Source organism: Dermacentor variabilis, chromosome 2 (genome assembly GCF_050947875.1).
Source record: "Dermacentor variabilis isolate Ectoservices chromosome 2, ASM5094787v1, whole genome shotgun sequence".
Classification (NCBI taxonomy): Eukaryota; Metazoa; Arthropoda; class Arachnida; order Ixodida; family Ixodidae; genus Dermacentor; species Dermacentor variabilis.
Window position 1 is genome coordinate 84,628,927 of NC_134569.1, and position 19,424 is coordinate 84,648,350.

General features: G+C 42.6%; 1 protein-coding gene across 7 annotated transcripts in view; it reads left to right on the forward strand.

The window, feature by feature from the left end:
* The window catches only part of baz (par-3 family cell polarity regulator), a 227,988-nt gene that overhangs the window by 194,852 nt on the left and 13,712 nt on the right, over positions 1-19,424 (forward strand). For 4 of the 7 annotated variants that reach the window (XM_075681153.1, XM_075681152.1, XM_075681151.1 and 1 more), the window contains exons 15-23: positions 474-816; positions 3,385-3,629; positions 5,046-5,147; positions 5,714-5,782; positions 10,421-10,750; positions 13,830-14,019; positions 15,625-15,940; positions 16,603-16,854; positions 18,581-18,667. In XM_075681153.1, the coding sequence (XP_075537268.1) occupies positions 474-816; positions 3,385-3,629; positions 5,046-5,147; positions 5,714-5,782; positions 10,421-10,750; positions 13,830-14,019; positions 15,625-15,940; positions 16,603-16,854; positions 18,581-18,667 (1,934 nt within the window). The remainder of the gene's footprint in view (positions 1-473; positions 817-3,384; positions 3,630-5,045; positions 5,148-5,713; positions 5,783-10,420; positions 10,751-13,829; positions 14,020-15,624; positions 15,941-16,602; positions 16,855-18,580; positions 18,668-19,424) is intronic. The other 3 variants (XM_075681155.1, XM_075681156.1, XM_075681157.1) reach the window with 2 other exon arrangements.

A 19,424-nucleotide genomic window follows, 5' to 3' on the forward strand; every position in this document is an offset into this window, starting at 1 on the left:
TAATGCTTGTTGCTCCAGGAAAGGAAAGAAAAAAAAGAAACTTTACCATGTTTGTATTGTGCACTAACCTATAGCACTTTAAATATACAAGGATGTGCATTTTTTGTGCTGAAAATTGTTGAAAAAAAATATTGCACCTATGCTGGTCTGTATTTGCTCAAATTTTTCAGAAAGATTGCATTTTATTGTCCGAATCGTTCAATAGAGCATGTGGCACAGTTACTTGCCTGGTTTTTAAAGAAAGCACTGCAAAACTGCATTCTTCTACGGGCAAGCTAGCTGCTGCCGAAGCTGCACTAGCAGCAACTTGTGTCCCCACATGTTAGCAGCTGCAAAAAGCAATTTTCCAGGAGGGTTTCCCCACATTTCAGAGAAGCAAGCAACACGCTCTCTTCAACCTTTCATGAACAGCTTCACCAAGTCTTGTTCTGCCATTATATGACGACACGGTGTTTTTCTCTCTCCCTGCACAGATGGCTATGGAAGGAATCCCGTGCTGGAGCGACTTATGGGCCAGAGTTCGGGCACATTGCCATCCAACCTTCGCAACGAGTCATACCTTCGTGCCAGTCATGACAGTTGGGCGGCTGAGCGGTACAGCAGGCACCACACGGCACCTCGCACCGCACCCAATCACCGGCCCACTCCGCTGTCCCCCAATACCAGCCGGGAGTCTGCAGACACGGTGCAAATAGAGGACGACTACTCATCCTCTCTGCGGGGTGAGGACACCTCTGTTCCACCCATGACACCTGTTGAAGAGGAAGCCCCAACACCCACTCTTGGCCACGATAGCAACAATCTCAACCAGAGCGAGTATGTGCCACTTCTGACTATATAGTACAGGCTTGCCACTCTGATTACACAAGCATGTCCTCATGCTATTCGCCTGCACTTGCTTTTTTTTTATTCATTCATTAATTGAATTAATGAGCAGGCAAACGTTTGCAAATTTGGCAACGAGAATTCATGTTGTGGAACCTGTGCAAGTTCGTTGTACTCTAAGATGTGTACTAAATCCAGTCAAAACTTCACATGTGGATAGGAGCGTATACAGTGAAATGGAAATACAGTTAAACATACAATTTGCTTCGTTATATCAAAATTTCATTACATTAAAATTTGACCCTCCTATGAAATAAGCACAGTTGCCGATAAAATTACATTACATGAAAGGTGCCTCAGAATTTTCTAAATTATCGGGCAATTGAAAAAAACAAGCTTGAATGAGAAAAATGTTTATTTTGTTTAATTTGAAAGTTGGCGACAAAAGATAGGGTTTCATTTCATATCGAAGATATTTTTACACTGGCAATACAAAGCAAAACCAGCCAATGTTTTCACATCCACTCCACCCCCAGCGGCTGGTTCAACACGTCTCCAAAAATCGAGATTATGCGGCCTCCAGTAGCACAGACGATGCCACACAATCTTGTTTCGCCCACTCTTTACACATGCGCCAGATTACCTCTAAAACAGGGTTCAGGGGCTGCGTACGCACTCAGCTGCGCTGACAGCCATGTGCTGCCACAGCCCCCCCCCTCCCCTTGTGCATGCCTGATCGCGTTACTGTGGGCTCGCTCCCTCCTTCCTTTCTTCTTGCTTGTGCGAGAAGACTGTGCTCATCAAGCCGCCATCCTTCTTGGCTCACCCTCGCCTGCTTTGAATTTCACCCAAAGCATACAGTGCGTGGAGCACAATAAGATCTTATCGCTAGCTTTATACGAAACATGATGCTGCTCCCTTTCAGCGGTCGTTCTTGGTCACGCAGCGTTTGCTTAAAGAGGTGTAATCACAAGCAGCCCCTTGTAATTCAACCATTTGACCATATGTGTCTACGGCAGTTTCTGTTCCGCCTCAGTATTTATTGGCAGTGGCAGTGAAATTTTGTTATATTGAACACACATTTCAATACACATTTTCCATGTATAAGAAGTTATAAAATCTTAAATACTTTGTTATATTGAGAATTTCATTATCTTGAAGTTTGATATAGTGAGGTTTAACTGTACATGTACAAATCTGTCATTTGAGCTTTGAAATTATTATTATTATTAAATTATTATTATTGAAATTAAGTATTAAGGCTCTGTTTGTGATAATATTGACGCCTTAGAAATTCTCGAACACTACTCTATCACCTTAGCTTGACCTAATATTTGCCTTTAGTGTCTCTTTAAAAAAAGTACAAGTTCTGGGCATCAAGAGCTCACTCCCCACTCGCAGAGTTCCAAAGACAGCTCATCATGGCAGCGTCGATGCGCCGAAGAAAACCTCAAAGGAAAAATTGTCACTCACCTGAATGTAGCACAAAACTATAAAGCGTTTTCCCTGTAGCTTAGTGCTACGGTCAGCCGGATAACAATTTTCTCTTTTGTGAACCTTCTTTCACCTTGCGGGCTAATGCAGAACTGATTTGCCATTGTTGGCAAAGGGTCAAATTGTTGGCGGTGTCAAACCAAATAATTACAGAGCATTTGCTGTACTAGTTTGTCCACACATGCAGTGTGAGCAGCCATATATAGATTTCAGCAGATGCAGTGAACATGTAAGTGCAACTCTAAGGAGCAGCAGCTGTCACTAACTTGAGGGTTATGTCACTGTTGAAGTCATGACATCAGGGATGCAGTGGTCTTTTGTTGTGAATTTCTGGTACGAAGGTTCATTGCTTAGCTAGAATTTTGATCAACTACAATGCATAGTTCTCACTTCAAAAGGTCACTGAAAGCAAATGTTAGATCAGGCTGCGCTAATAGAGTAGCACATCTGACAACACTTTCAGTGCTTGTCCAGTGTAGAGAGATTACCTATTAGGGAAGAAAATAACAGTTGGATATTGAACTTCCCTGTCTCAGTTCCTGCTCTCAAACACTGATATTTACTACACTATTGCTTAATATCACAGATTTCATTATGGCGTCTTCTGGTGGCAAAAATTTGCAATAGCTGCCCAAGCTGATGTTGCCTCTATCTTTAAGTACAGTTCAAACACACTTCTTTTAATATCCTCAGCCAACTGTTGTTACAATGCATGATATGATTTATATTGCAGAAAGTTCTTTTCGAAATTGAGTGAGAATCTTGCCATGCTGTCTTTCATTGCACTTTTGTGTCATTTTCTTAGGATACCGAACCTTTTTGCTCAGCAAAGTGACTTATCTGCAATTTGAGAAATGCAGCTTGCTAGTGTACCTTGCTTGTATATTTTCCTTGAGGGTCTCATTGACGATACCAGATTTATTCACTTGCATAACCGACTTCAGACACTTCATGTGTTTAAAATGTCTTAGTAGAATAAACTCATCAGAGTCTACAGAGTCAATTCAAATAAAGTGTAGGTTACAGTACCTCTGATGCCATGGCTACCATCTTGCATGCATTCAGGTTGTCCTTGGTAGACGGTGGCATCTTCTGCCGAGATGGTTTTGGCCGGCAGAGCATCTCTGAGAAAAGGCACGCCCACTTGGATGCTCGTAATACGGACACCTACAAGCGCAACAAGCGGACGCGAGAAGAGCAGGACAAGGCAAATGCTCGGCAGCAGCAGACAGAGGTCAAGACATCTATTTCACCCCCGACAATCGGCAATGGGTCACATCGAGATGGAGCTGATCCCCGGCGGCCTACAGGTGAGCGTGAACTGCAACTCACACTTACTTGTGTGATTTATTAATGGGTGGCGAGTTGATAAGGCAGTATGAAATAGCATTGGATGGAGAACACAGTCCAGGAGACAAGCTTCTTTACTTTTCTTCTTTAGCTCTTGATCATCATTAAAGCTTTAGCTTTGTGATGCTTGAATATCTACACTGCTAGTTTGAATGGGATGGGGACCAGACTATAAAAAACTTTTTTTGCATACTGAAACAAATGCAGAAATCTCGATCTGACTGAATTTGCAATGTGATTGTTTGAAAGTTTAGTTAATGTAAATTAGTTATACAGCTACAAGGTAAACACTCTTGGGACCCAGGGACCCAACAACTTTGCTAAGATTAAGAATTATTTGTATTGCTTTTATTGAAGATATTCACTTTTATTAGGTGTACTTTTGCAGTGTTGTCAGACTTTTTGTAAATGTGAAACCACATTGTAAAATTACTTTGCCAAATAATCAAATGTACAGCCTCTGCAAGAAGGAACAAAAATTAGAAATAGTGACTGATACAACTTTTATTGTTTGTCTATAAGCATGTGTATAAGAAAGATAGTACTGCTAGAAGAAGACGCTGTGTAAAGGATTGCAGTGAATGCATGATGTTCAGGTTTATTGGAAGGCTAAAAAACACAGGAACACGTGCCAACCTTTGTGTGCTAACAAAGGGAGCTAAGGTTAGCTGTGGCCCTTTTGACAACCAGTGCAAAGGTTGTTCACCTATTCTGGTTTTAAAAAGCCTAAACTGCTACCTTCGAGCATGTAGTAATGACCAGTTTTGTTGTTGAATGCTTTCTCTGCTGAACACCCACACAGACTCATTAAAGCTTGTAGCTGCATCCCCCTAGTAACACGTGATGTGATGAATCAGTATTAGGTGACTTTTACGAGAGTCGTTCATAAAGTTTGTATTATCGGTACCATAAGTTTGGCGGTGTCTCATCACCGTTTACCGCCACCAGCTCGGCATGAATCTTTTTGGCATTGTGTCCCTTTAAATTCAGAAAGCGAATGACTGCATGTGCTTTAACCAACTTTCCCAATGAATGCTGCCATTTTTGTTTTGATGCCCTAGTCGGCTTCTGTGGTATTACATAGAACAGAGTTTTGATCTGCTAAAACTAGAGAGACATGCATTCATTTTGATTCCTATCATGTATCCCTGTTCCAAATTTACGGTACCGATAATATGAACTTTATGAATGCCCCTCGTAGAGTACGGCAGTAGTAGCTGTCATGGGGGGGGGCATAAACATATCCGTGTGATATGAGTGGTGGCAGCATTCAGTTGTTGATTATACCCTTGTTACACTGTTGTAACAGATGCGTCACTTGTGTGATGATGCATGCGTATTGAAATTTCTTTATTTTTGTGGCTTGCACAAAAAAGCACTAAATGGGAAAGAGCAGCAGAACGGCAACCTGATGCGGTCCAACTCGGCAGATTCCCTCTTGAGTCATTCCAGGTCACATGGCCCTCCTGAATCTACATGTGAGTCCCTGTCTGCTTCACTTGCTTTTCCCATGACCCGCATGCCAGGTCTAGTGTTTAACTCTGTTTTCATCAAGTGTCATAATCAGCATGACATGCTAACAAGGTTAACCTAAGTATGCATGAAATCTAAGAGGTAAAAGCATTAAGGTGACTCATAATTTTTTACTCTTAACTTGTGTGCTGCTCACGGTCAGTGGCACTAACCGCTAAGAATACAAAAAGGGAGTGTTCATTTGAATGTTTGCATGCTGAGTGGATTAGTGCAAAGCAGTGTTTTTAAAATGTTTCTAGGGTAATATACTACGTACATACTTCTCGTAATTTTGTGTAGAGGCACTTCTTTTTTATGAGCCTTGCCCATCTCAATGGTTTTTCTCGCAGTTGTCTGCTTGTCAGGTTTTTGCATTGTTTAGGCCTTTTTGGAATGGGTGGCATTTCTGGTGGTCATTTTTGCAGGCTTCTCTGCAGCTCTTCGCTCTCTTTCAGAGTGTTCTCTCTCTATGAAAATCTTAAAAAGTTTCTAATCTGGGTGCTTTCTTTCCTGTGTGATGTTTCCCCAACAGATCTAGTCAAATGTCAGCAAGTGAGCAAGGTGCATAGGAATCACTTGTTCTTCTATCCAGCTTGCTGCTGTAGGTAGCCCCATCCCTCCACTCTCAATTTGCCTGAACAGCTCTATGTGGCTGCACATAACGCTAATTCTGCGGCACCTCACACGCACCCGCAACGCTGCACCCTCCGCACCCTCCGCACCCTCTCCGTCCACAATCCTGCAGCTGATAAAAAAAGAAGCTTTGCTTGGTTTACCTGCAGCATTGCTTTTTCCTCTCTAACACATCTATTTTGCTTTATAATGATGATATGTGGTGTTTTATGGCGCAAGGGCCAAGTATGACCAAAGAGTGCCAATTCCTTGTGGCATTTAACTTCACAATAATTATAGTACCTAGACAAGATCTCTAAAGATACTCTGCCTGGGTAGTTGGTTGACAAAGTACAAAGTGAGACACCACAGAATGAGAAAACAGCCAAGCTGGCTTTCCCACAGTGCGCAGTTGGCCAAATTATGCAAGCCAGAGCATATTGAAAATGGTGAGCAAGCACCATTTTTACATTGGCAGCACAAGCTTCTATGCAATAACTATAACAGCAAGGAATTGCAAAAATCTATCGGCATTTGAGCAGTATAGAGAAGTTGCCATTGTGGGGAAGCTAGCCCGATAGATCTCTATAGGATCCATTACAACTGACTTACGCATCAACCTATACTATGCACATTCACACAAAGGCTAAAGAAACCACTTTGCAGCTGTGAGTGACAAAAGAAGAAACTTCATTTCACTATCAAAGAATGATTCAGAAGTAATGAATTGCATGATTAATACCCCTGTATCACACGTTTGGCTTGTGATGCTTAGCTCTTATGTGGCTTCCATAGCAAAGCTGTTATCGCAAATATATATGGTGGAGAATGTCTACTCCAATTATTGATGAAAGGTATAGAGAGAACAATTGGAGCTAGTGGAATGAAATTTGGAGGGCACATTGGGATGTCGATGACGATGTGTGGGCAAAGTGTGTGGGATAATTCTGTGCATTGTGGGACATTACTAAGTTCTGTAAATTGTGTTTTTGAGCTCTATGGGACATTATTCAATGAACCGTTGTTTCAGGACAATTGAGTGTGTCTAAATAAACCTTGGTAGGAACAAAGTGTGTCTTAGGAGAAACGCAGAGAAATTTCAAAGTCAGAGGAGCTGTGGGGGTGGTGTAGAAAAAGATAAAATTTGGGAATTCTTCCTGATGCTTTCCAGGATGCTAAACTGTTTGCACTTTGCTAGCTATTTTGCATATAGATATTAAGCTTTCGAGAAATAAAATGTCCATCGGGAACAACATGCTCAACGACTTACAAAGTTGTAGCTATATTAGGGGCAGCATAATAAATTTCCAAAGCGTGGTCAGAGCCTTTAGAACACTTCTTCGAGCAGTCAGTTAAGTCTTATAATTGTTGCTGCAGGCAAACCGCTCATCATTTCTGCTTGAAAATCTGCACACACATAATGAGACCTTTTATGTATTGAATCAACCATTCGTTGTTTCTAAGTTGAGAAATATTAATTTCAGAGCATTAAGTTGTAAAGGGATGTGTGTTCGAGGTTGCCAGTGCCGGTGTAGCATCTGTGCAACACATGGAGGCAGTGAGTAGGCAGCGCAATTGTTTCAAGAAAATTCTGCAGGAAGCAGAAATTCCTCTTTTGCTGAAAAATGAAGTATATAATGAGGAGGCTTTAAGAAGCCCACTGGGCACTGCAGCCTCTTTGTCTCAAATTCTGCTTCACTAGAATTTGGGCTGTGATTTTGAAAGATCATGCAATTCTGTGTGTACACCTGTACATAACTTAGGCCTCAGGTGACGACTAAACTAGCTCTAGTTAACCCATCATGCCTGTTCTTGCTCTGTGGTGCCTCATATAGTGCCAGTATGTCCTTGCTAACCATCTCCTTAAGTGAGCTAGGACAGCATGCTGTTAAGCAGCATTAAAGATTCTTAGGTAAGTTAGGTTGACATACTATTTCTGAAATTTGTGACCCATTGAAGAATGGGTGATAAGTAGAAAAGCAAGGACATCTGTAGTGCTACTCTTGGCTGAATGTGATCTCACGAAGCATGGTAGTATTTATTTAATGGCTAAACCACTGACATATTTTGGAGCACTCTAATTTCCCAGTAATCAGGCTAGTCTCTGGAAATGCACTAGTCACCAGCATCTTTTAACTAAAACATTGTGCTACTGCTTGAAAAGGCCCCTTGAAGAGAAATGACAGTTTTATTAACTTCACTGTAGGTGTGGTATCACTTATTTTTAATTACAATCCCCCCCTTAGCATGTTCATGTTTTTTTTTTGTTTTTTACCGACTTGGATGTGCTTTTACTGTAATTTTCTCGCCATATCTTTTGATCGTGACTTCCTTTGCGGTTGGCACTGCTTTGTAACAAGTTTATATTTATTGTAGGCTTTGTTGTACCGCTTTGTGTTCGTCTCCCTCAAAATTCGAGTTTATCAGCATGGCTGCGAGCACTTTCTTTTTGCATGATTGACCTCTGCACTGTGGCATATTGCTACCTTGTCTTACATAAACACTTTTAATGTTCTGGTTTGTCCTTTGATTATGTGTGTTATGTTGCCCATCATTAGTACAGTTGGAATGAATGTGTTGCATGCATTGAACTCCCTGACAACATGACTGAGTTGTTGAACGCCACTGTGCTGTACACAAGTTTTTCTAATCTTGTTTGTGCGTTTGGTGATCAATGAAAATGTGTGAAATGGTGTCTATGTGTTTCAATAAGTGATGTCTTTAGAACCTTTCCACTAAGCTCAGGCACCTTGTACTATCTCCTAAGCTCACCTGTCTGGTTCATAGGAAATATGTGTCATATTAAGTATAAGTGAAGTGTTTGTCATGGCTTCTGTTGGTTCCTCTACTATCACTGCTAGAAGTGTAATTACAGCACAGCTTATTATTACGTTTTTGGACCTCTTAACTTTAGGAACATGCAATGCATCCTTTCTTAGCTTGGTATTTCAGGAAACTTGGGGTAGTATTTGGAGGCAGTTCATCAGAAATAGTTGTGTTACATTTTTTGCAGACGTTCTTGGCTGTGCCTTAGTGGCATTAAGGCTAGTAGATGAGTTATTACGACTACTGGACATTATGGCTTACATTAGACAAAGCCACCAAAAATCAAGAGGCACCGTAAAAAGCATTCTTATTTGTTTTGCGCTGCTGAGCACAAGGTCGCGGGTTTGATCCTGGCCATGGTGGCCAGCTTCCAATGGAGGTGGCATGCAAAAATGCTCATGTACCATGCATTGGGTGCACATTAAAGAACGCCAGGTGGTCAAAATTAATCAAGAGGCCCCCACTATGGTGTGCCTCTTAATATGATAGTGGTTTCAGCTTGTTAGAACCCAGAATCGAATTTTATTTTTGTTATTGAAAAATATAAAGATCACACACGTTAAGTTCAGCCTGCAGTCAGATTTAAACATGTTTAGCTTGAAAGTAGATTATTTACAATGCATTTTCATGCTGTTGCTGCATTTCCTTGATTTCATAATCGTAATGCTTGCATAGAGTGAGCCCACAATTTTCCTTTAATTTGGAGTTTTCAGGCTTGATGCAATAAATGTAAAGACTTTTTGATCTGTAAACCAGGGAAATGTTAAACGCTATCCAAAAATGAAGGACCATGCTTACCAAGTTTACATGACATATACACGACTAAGAGGTGTGTTATGACAGAAATAGGAGGTGTTATTAGTTTTCTTCACAGCAGGTGGTGTTGTCAAGATTTCATAAAGATTTTGCAGCTTATGCAATATACAAAGAACTCAAGGGGTCACACTACAGTTTACATCAGGGAATAGCACAAGAAAATCTGTGCAGCTTTTTCAATTCTATGCATTTGAGGACCAATTCATCCTTTTCACAAGCACACGAGAAACATTTTTTTCTACTGCTGTGCAGGCAACAGGAGCATATTCCCTTTTCACCCACTCCTCATTCTTTTGGCATGTTATCCATAGCATGAGCTGGTGTATTTCTTTAGTTAGGGCATTTAGAATGTGTTACCGGTAAATTGTACTTGTGAGCCGTAACAGATAATTTAAATTGTATAGGTAAGCTCTGTAACAAAGTCACAAAGCAATAGAGAGGGCACTGTTGTGCCATTTATCCACAAGTTGAGGCACAACTTTGCTCATTGTACTACATTTAGTTTAACAAGGTGCGCATGGTAAAACAACTAGGTGTTCCACAAGAGAAGCTTATGGAACAAACATGAGAACAAAGCGCAGACAGGTATTAAGGTGGCTGTTAAAAAATGTTCTCTGATAAGGTTAACTGCGTATTTGTACACGTAGCTGTCAGAACAAAACAAACCTCACTTGACATTATTGCCGGTTTTTATTACCTATCTGGTTTGCATTGCGATAATGTCAAATGATGACCCAAACGTTGTCATCAGTCAGCTTTTGCTAGAAGTACCATCTTTGTGTGTACATTTCTGCCTGCATATTCTTTCAAGCATGTCCCGCAAGTATAACATTGCTCTGCCTGTACTTTATTATAGCGTACAGTTATGCCTGCAGCACACAGATACAATCCATCGTTGTCATTTGTTGATTTAAGTGAAGTGTCTGCATACTGCGTAGTGCAGTTTTGTATGCCAAGCTTTCTAATCCCATCCACAATGACGCAGTTATGGTGAATGGCGACTCGCCAAGCACTGACGCGAGCTGCCAAACGACCAACACAACGGTGACCAAGAGCAACCACAGCGGCAGTGGCAATGGCACAGCGCAGCTTGTCGGTCCTTCGTTGGGCATGCGCAAGTCGAGCAGCCTCGAGAGTCTCCAGACACTCATGGTTCAGGGGCCAGATGGCACCATTGTGGCTTCCACGTCACAGAATCCACGGCAAGAGCGTGGTGCTAGAGGTTGCAACGAGAGCTTCCGTGCAGCAGTCGATCGTTCTTACGATGGACCAAGCACCGCAGGGGCACAGAATTCCGCTGACCAGATGGAGACATGTAAGTGCACAATAGATGACAATCATCTGTAATGGTATCGCCTTTGAGATCGGGTGGTGACAAAGACTCCCCTAGCCTGTCTGAGCCACTTACGTGCTGCTGCATCATAATCTAGCATTACAGCTATCTCTGCTTTATCTTGAAAAGTTACTTGTGCCTGTGATGGTCCAATCCCCATCTCTTCCCTGCTTATTTTTAATTAGTACTCTAATCGTATTTGCTTCTCTCCACCGCTGACCTGTGGTGGGTCAGTGGTGGGGATAATGTGATCCCATCAGCTTTGGACACCAGTAAAACAAATATGCAGCATTAGAACAGAGAGATGACGATGACATCGACCTAATGAACGAAACCGTAACTAGGCTGGCTTCAGATCCAGCAATCGAAGTGGGAGGTAAGGCATCAAGGCAACCGGTAGGCAAGCTCTCCCAAAGTAACAAAGGACCTAATAAAGAAACGACAAAGAATGAAAGTGTCCAACTCAAGAGGTAAGATAGAATTCGCGGAACTGTCAAAACTGACCAACAAGGCCAAAATAGGTGATATTTGAAACTATAATGTGAGAAAGTCTGAAGAAGCCGTAAAAAATGAATGCAGCCTGAAATCAGTGAGAAAGAAACTTGGCATAGGATAAACCAAGATATATGCTCTGAAATATAAGCAGGATAATATCATCAGCAATCTCGAAGATGTAGTAATGGAAACGGTAGAATTCTATACTGACCTGTACAATACCTAGAGGAGTCAGGATACCTCCATTAGAAACAGTAATGAACAGGATACAGAAACTCCTCCTATAACTAGCAATGAGGTCAGAAGGGCCTTGCAAGACATGAAACGAGGAAGAGTGGCAGGAGAAGATAAAATAACAGTCGATCTAATCAAAGATGGAGGAGACATACTGCATGGAAAACTGGTGGCTCTTTATACAAAGTGTCTATAGACTGCAAGGGTCCCAGAAAACTGTAAGAATGCAAACATTATACTAATCCACAAAAGGGGAGACGTTAAAGAATTGAAAAACTATAGGCCCATTAGCTTACTCTCAGAATTATATAAAATATTTACTAAAATAATCTCCAATAGAATAAGGGCAACACTGGACTTTAGTCAACCACTGGAACAGGCTGGCTTCAGAAGGGATACTTTACAATGGATCACATCTATGTCATTAATCAGGTAAACGAGAAATCCGCAGAGTACAATAAGCCTCTCTATATGGCTTTCATAGATTACGAAAAGGCATTTGATTCAGTAGAGATACCAGCAGTCATAGATGCATTACGTAATCAAGGAGTACGGAACGCTTATGTAAATACCTTGCAAAAAACCTACAGAGGTTCTATAGCTACCTTAATTCTACACAAGAAGAGCAGGAAGATACCTATAAAGAAAGGGGTCAGACAGGGAGACACAAAATCTCCAATACTATTCACTGCATGCTTTGAAGAAGTATTCAAGCTATTAAACTGGGAAGGCTTAGGAGTAAGGATTGACGGCGAATATCTCAGCCTACCTTCGGTTTGCCAATGACGTTGTTCTATTCAGCAACAATGCAGACGAGTTACAACAAATGATTGAGGACCTTAACAGAGAAAATGTAAGAGCGGGATTGAATATTAATATGCAGAAGACAAAGATAATGATGAATAGCCGGGCAAAGGAACAAGAGTTCAGGATCGCCACTTAGCCTCTAGAGTCTGTGAAGGAGTACATTTACCTAGGTGAATTAATCACAGGGAACCCTGATCATGAGAAGGAAATTCCTAGAAGAATAAAAATGGGTTGAATCGCATACGGCAGACATTGTCAGCTCCTGACTGGAAGCTTACCATTATCATTGAAAGGGAACATGTACAATCAGTGCATTTTACCATTGCTGACATGTGGGGCAGAGACTTGGAGGCTGACATAGAAGCTTGAGAACAAGTTAAGGACCGCGCAAATAGCGATGGAATGAAGAAGTGCAAACGGGTATAGACAATATTCTAATTGGCATCAAGAGAAAAAAATGAAGCTGGGCAGGTCATGTAATGCGCCGGTTAGATAACCGTTGGACCATTAGGGTTACAGAATGGATACCAAGAGAAGGGAAACACAGTTGAGGATGGCAGAAGACCATGTGGAGCGATGAAATGAGGAAATTTGCGGGCACTAGTTGGAATCGGTTGGCGCAGGACAGGGTTAGTTAGAGATCATAGGGAGAGGCCTTCGTCCTGCAGTGGACGTAAAACAGGCTGATGATGATGATGAGACAGTTTTAACACAGTGCTACTGCTTACCATTGGCTATGGCGTTGCACTGTCAAGCTCGAGGTCGTGGATTCGGTTCCGGTCATAGCGGCCACATCTCAAGTGAGGCAAAATGCGAGAATGCTTGTGCACCTAGATTTAAATACATGTCAAAGAACCCTAGGACAGTAAGAAATTGATCAGGAGTTCCCCCACTACAGTGTACCTAATAACCAAATTGTAGTTATCGCCCTTAAAACCCCAGAGCTTGACTTACTGTTACCACTGTTCCCCTAGCCACCCACAAGATTTGTGTGTACCAGCTTATCCACCTTTGATATGCATCTTGCATCGTTTGTCACGCTTGAAGGTCATCTGTGGACCTGAATGATAGCAGTAACAGTAGTGTTAGACACTTTGCTGAATGTGTCTAATACGTTCTGGGTAGTAGTTCATAGGAAATATAATAAGCTGCAATATCTGAAGTTACACCAACAGGCAAAACCTCAGATTGGGAGCCTTTTCCTTTAGATTTTACACCCAGTCATTACTCATCTCTATATTGCAGTGGCTCTTCAACTAAGCTGCTGCTGCAACTCACCTATTATATGATTTACACCCAGTAATAGTGCCTTCTTTCATAATCGTACAAAGTTATGTTTAAACTATTTCAAGTGCATAAATATTGCCAGAATTGCTATTTGAATTTTATTTATGAATGTTCATTTAAATATGCCACGAAGCCTTGAGAGATAGTATGGTTTTCTGAAGAACATACACTCTTGCCATGTATAGGTTTGGTAATATTTGGTGCACTTTTGAGCATAAATTGTGCTTCTGGGCTGCAGTGGAGGAGGAAAAGGAGAGTGAGACTGGCAGTGCAACAAGTGGCGAGCATCGAGGCGGCTGCCCATTGCATTCGGTCACGGTGCCACTGGATGCCCGTGAAGCTGCTGCCTATACCAGCAAGGATACAGCTTCCTCTAAGCCAACACAGCGAAAGAAAGGGTTGCTCAAAGGCCTTGGCAGTGTGTTCAGGTATGTGGTGCTCAATGCTCGAGCCACTGGTGGTAAATTACAGTGGGCAAACCGATACACTTCCCTACTGCACTTTGCGTGGGCATGGGACTTTCAGTGGTGGAGCAAGAGCTGGGTGGCGGGATCTTCCATTGGGCGAGCAGGAAAATGTTTGCTGCTTTAATAGCAGCTGATAGCTTATCCCACGTGAAGGTGTCACTCCTATATCATCTACCCGCCGTGGTTGGTCAGTGGCTATGGTGTTGGGCTGCTGAGCACGAGGTCGCGGGATCGAATCCCGGCCACGGCGGCCGCATTTCGATGGCGGCGAAATGCGAAAACACCCGTGTGCTTAGATTTAGGTGCACGTTAAAGAACCCCAGGTGGTCAAAATTTCCGGAGTCCTCCACTACGGCGTGCCTCATAATCAGAAAGTGGTTTTGGCACGTAAAACCCCAAATATTATTATTATTACTCCTATATCATCTGCACTTTGTTGGTTCAGACACTGACATGTTTATCACAGTTCATGATCACTTTGTGCCCATGCTGTGTTGTTTCTGACGTATCACATTATCTGCTGTATTACTCTTATTTAACTCATACTGACAATCCATAATGTGTGCTTTGAACGAGTGTAGCTGCATGTGGCGTGATGTGCACTTCAATACTGCTCTTTTGTAAGGGCTCTTAAGTAGCGAGACAGGAAGTGTTATGACAATTTCTACACATTTGTCGCATGTGGTTGGGCGTTGCATTTACAAATTCCTATTTGTTCCTGATAAGAATGGCCAACAGTGCAGGTGCGCTAAGACTCTAAGCACCTTCTGCGTCACTGCCCATCCTTTGACACTCAGCGACTTACTTTACAAGCGAAACTCAACCTGCTAGATAATAGAGTGCTCTCAAAAGAAAAGATTCTTGGACCGTGGCCTATGCATTCTTGCATGCAAAAGGCCACAGAAGCCCTTCTGCGCTTCTTTAAGGACACTGGATTGTATGAATGTTTGTGACCGTGGAGATTCATCTGCAACGGACTGTGAATGACTGACTATTTTTCTTTTCTCTCCTTATCTGTTCTTCCCTTTTCCCCTCCCCAAGCATAGGGTAGCCATAGGGCAAATACTTGGTTAACCTCCCTACCTTTCCTTTTTCGTTTCTCTCTCCTTCTCTCTCTGCACATTTTAGAAAATGCGGGCTTGGCATCTTGTTGGTCCTGTAATGAGCTTTATTTGTGTACAGAGACACATGGGTAGGGCAATTGCTGGCGAACTCATCTGAGGCTAGAGCCACCTGTATCGTATTGTATGAAATTGAAGGCAGCACGGAAGTTTTCAGGGAAGTGTTTCAATAAGGCTGTGTCATGTTCCATAAACTTCCGGGTCCACTGTAATCCGAGTACGTAGTGAGCACAGCGTTACGCCATTGACATCATTTGCTGTTCTTTTTTTGAGCATCTAAGCATATCCTGGCCCTCCCTTGCAAGTTAGATATAATCACAGTCTGAGCCATTGTGCATCATTTATCACATTTGTTCTAACCTGTGATGCTAATGTTCTATTCTAATGTGATATGCTTCAGTGGTAGCAAATATTGACTTTGGGGCATGTCTTGGGTGGGGCTTAGTAGGTTTGGCAAGAACCGCAAGACAATTCCAGAGCCAGGCTCCAAGCTCTCCCGAGAAGAACTTGAGCAAGAGGCAGAGCGTCTGCGAGCTAGGCAAGCAGCGCGTGATGAGCAAGAGCGTATTCAGGAGCAGTACAGGAAGCTGCTAGAGCAGCAGCAACAGCAGCAGCAGCAAGAGCAACAGCAGCAGCAGCAGCAGCAGCAGCAGCGACAACAGCAGCATATGCAGCCTTCCCACCAGCCACCATTGCCACCCCTGCCAACACAGCAGCAACAGCAGTATCAGCAGCAACAGCACCATCACTTTCAAAATCAGGTGAGTGCACACTGAGGGTTCAAAGGTAAACGTGGGGATAGACAGCCAAGGTATTCGCAGTGCAATCAACATGACTGTGAGGCCATGCTTCAATAATTGTCCACCTCCACCACTTGAGAGACGGAGGCCAATCGCACAATACACAAATGGCCGAACGTAAATACAAAAATTAAATGCGACTGTGATGGTTATGTTCATGTGAAAACGGTGAAGTCTATGCTTGTGTTCAGCTAATAAATGATGGAGTTTAACATTTCATAGCAACATTTCAGTTCTGACAGAAAGTGTTGCGGAGGGCTGTAGGTTAAATTTGACACCTTGACCTTTTTAACATAGACATAAGAAGTGAAATGCACAAGTATTTCTGTGTTCTGCCTCCATTGCAATATGGCAGCTTGCGGTGACTGGGAACCAAAGCTGTGATTTTTTGCTCGGTGGTAGAATTTCATAGCCACTGATGCACCAAGCAGGTCTACAACATTCTTATGAGGATTCGGCGTTTCTAGCCCTAGATTGTTTGTCACAGTTGATATGGTACGGTGCCTAAAAAGATTGTGAACTGCGCTGTTGCAGCAAATAAAGCAACTACTCAGGCACTTAACATTTCGTGCTGCCTCCACAGACGCAATCATGCTTCTTGTGAAAGTCTGCCACTCTCACAGGGATGGCTCTTCTTACAGCGAGGGCCTGTGCAACATCAGCAGCCCTCACCCTCGGTATCCTCGCCGCCACCATGTCCAAGCAGAGGCACGCCAACCTCCGCAAGTGCAGCATCACGTCAGGAGCGCATGCAGCTGTTGCGAGCCCAGCACCAGAAGCGGCATGTGGAGCGGCAGGGCCACTATCCGCGTGACGACCTCGAAGAGTGGTACGAGAAAGACCTGCAACACAAGATGCGCAGCCCTGTGCCACCGGTAAGCCTGCATAGCAATCGAGCTTCTGTCTTTGATGGATTGATTTCATGAAAATTAGTTTGGCACGAATTGCCTGAACCAGAGGAGAGAAAGCAAACATGACAGCAAAAACATGTAGGCGGAAGACACCTCAATATTGCTGCCATTGTGTATAGTTTATATGCATCAAGTAACAGGTTGGATGCTTAAAACACTGTGGAGTTGATGAATAATGAATTTTACCATGTGTAGGAGCACAGAAAAATGAAAGTATTGCTGAAGCTGTACAGTCAAGAATACAGCTCAGTAGTCATCATCTGTTCTGAAATTCTGTTGAGACTGGGAGCATTGTGTGCGGCCTCTTCAGAACTTTCCTAAATTGTAGCAATTGTTCTTCACTTAGTGTTTGATCTTTAAATGGACACTAAAGTGAATTTCTATTCTAAATAAATGTTGTTGTAGACCACATGGTACACTAGCTCACTAATACAAAATTCTTGTGCGGTCCAGAGCTCTAAATTATTTATGAAACACAGAAAGAAGGCAGCTAATGACCCTATTGGCTCTGGCACGAACCTGCAATCCACAAGTCAGTGAAACGCATGTTTGATAGCATCCTATTTTTGTTGATCGCATATATATTCAGTGAATTTGCGTTTCATTCCATTTTTATAGAAGGCGCACTTATGACATATTTGCATCTGTGGTGCCAACACACTGATAAGTGCGGCATCATGTGAAATTCAGCCTTGGCTGCTGATGTTGCTTTGTAATATACAGTATGGATCCTAGATGGCACCTTGACCTCGCACCATAAAATAAATTCTAACTCGCGTGGCAAGCCTCAGCGTGGAGCGAGCCTGCATTCACATGGCATTCATTAGGCCTGCATTCATATGTCACGGGAGTCTCCATTTGTAATAGCTAGAATAATGTAGCTTGAGATGGCATCTTTCCTGGCATACAGAAACAACACTTCACCTCCAACACCAGCTTCCTGCGTGCACTCAGGAGAGACAGCTCGAGGATAAAACCATGTGCTGAGTACTTTGTGTGCTTGCCTTTGTATGTGCTCGCACACTTCCATTTTCGATGGCTTTAGCTAGCTAAGCCAGCGTGAATTGCATTAAGCCAAGTTGTAGGCACCCCACAGCTCAGGTAGCACCCACTGCAGTAAATATCACCAGGGCCTCACATACAATTAACTGTTATTGCCACATCATCGGGAGCGTGAAAAGGACAGTTGGTCTTTTTTCAACACACATTCTTTGCTGAACACATTTAAATGAACATAGAATGTGCAAACATGTACGTTAAACTAATAGATTTAAGGCCTTGTTTAAGGAACATTCCTCCGCAACAATTTTGGGAAATGTGCAATAGTAAATGAGGTGCAGGTATCTGATGAAACTTTTCCATGTACATTACTGACATGAGTTACTGTCACCTTTTTGCGTGTGTTTAGCTTTGATTAGTTGCATTCTTAGTTTGGCCAAGAAAAATGTTTTCAGTCTGTAAACAACAAAATGAAAGCAGGAAAGGAGTACTTGAACACTGAATACTATAAATTTATGTATTGCTGATTTTGTCTCTGTTGTTTCTGTTGTGTTTGTTCTGTGTTGCGATTATGCTGTTTTTGTGGGTGTTTGTTTGTGCTCTAATCGTAACAACTGAGGCTGTCTTGCCGGTGCCCCCAGCAACTCACTAACCTCCCGCGGTGCTGGTGCGTCCGTGCTTGTGCTTTCAGCAAGGCCGTCCTCTGCCGCCTGTGCCTCATGCCTTGCTGCCACCTGCCTATGGCACTTGCGGCTATGCTCAGAGGGCAATCCCTAAGGTACTACCACATTGCTCACTCACATGGCAACTCTTTTTCCTTGGTGCGCTCACTTTCCCCATTATACTTCTTTCTTCTAGACACCCACTCTCTCCCACCATTTCTGCTACCTACTCACAGCAAACTACCAACTGTTGTACAAAAGGGGAAGGCAGGGTCAAATGCCTCTTCTGTCTGAACCACTGTCTCAATTACTCTGACATTTAGAATTGAGGTGGCATCTCGCACTGTATATTACTTAATATATAGTTGAGCCTGGATATAATGAACCCTTATATAATTACTTAATGGATACGACAGAGAAAATATAAAATTTGGTTGGTCATGCCTTACTTCAGTGGAGTATTCTCCTTCTTTAATGAAATAGAAAGTGCAGTATTCAATTTGGTGTCAGTTATAGCGAGGCAAATATTTGTTTGCAGGTGCCTCAATGTATATATTCTGGTACATAGCAAAAATTTCAAATACAGTCGCTGACCAATTTTTCAGACTCCTCATTTTTCTGACTGGCGTGGTTCCTGTGACACTGCCACCTACCCCTAGCAGCAATGTATAATGGCAATGATTGAAATAATGGCAAACACGGTGGCCATGATCAAAGTTGCCATCATATCAACTAGCACAAAACTGCCACTTTGATTGCCGACTACTGAAGAAGCGGCGCTGGTTAGGCCTACAGCCTGAGCAGTGGGGCTAGCAGAGTTGCTGGTGACAAGCAATCACAGGAAGTTCGTTGCCAGCTTGTTTGCACTCGTAG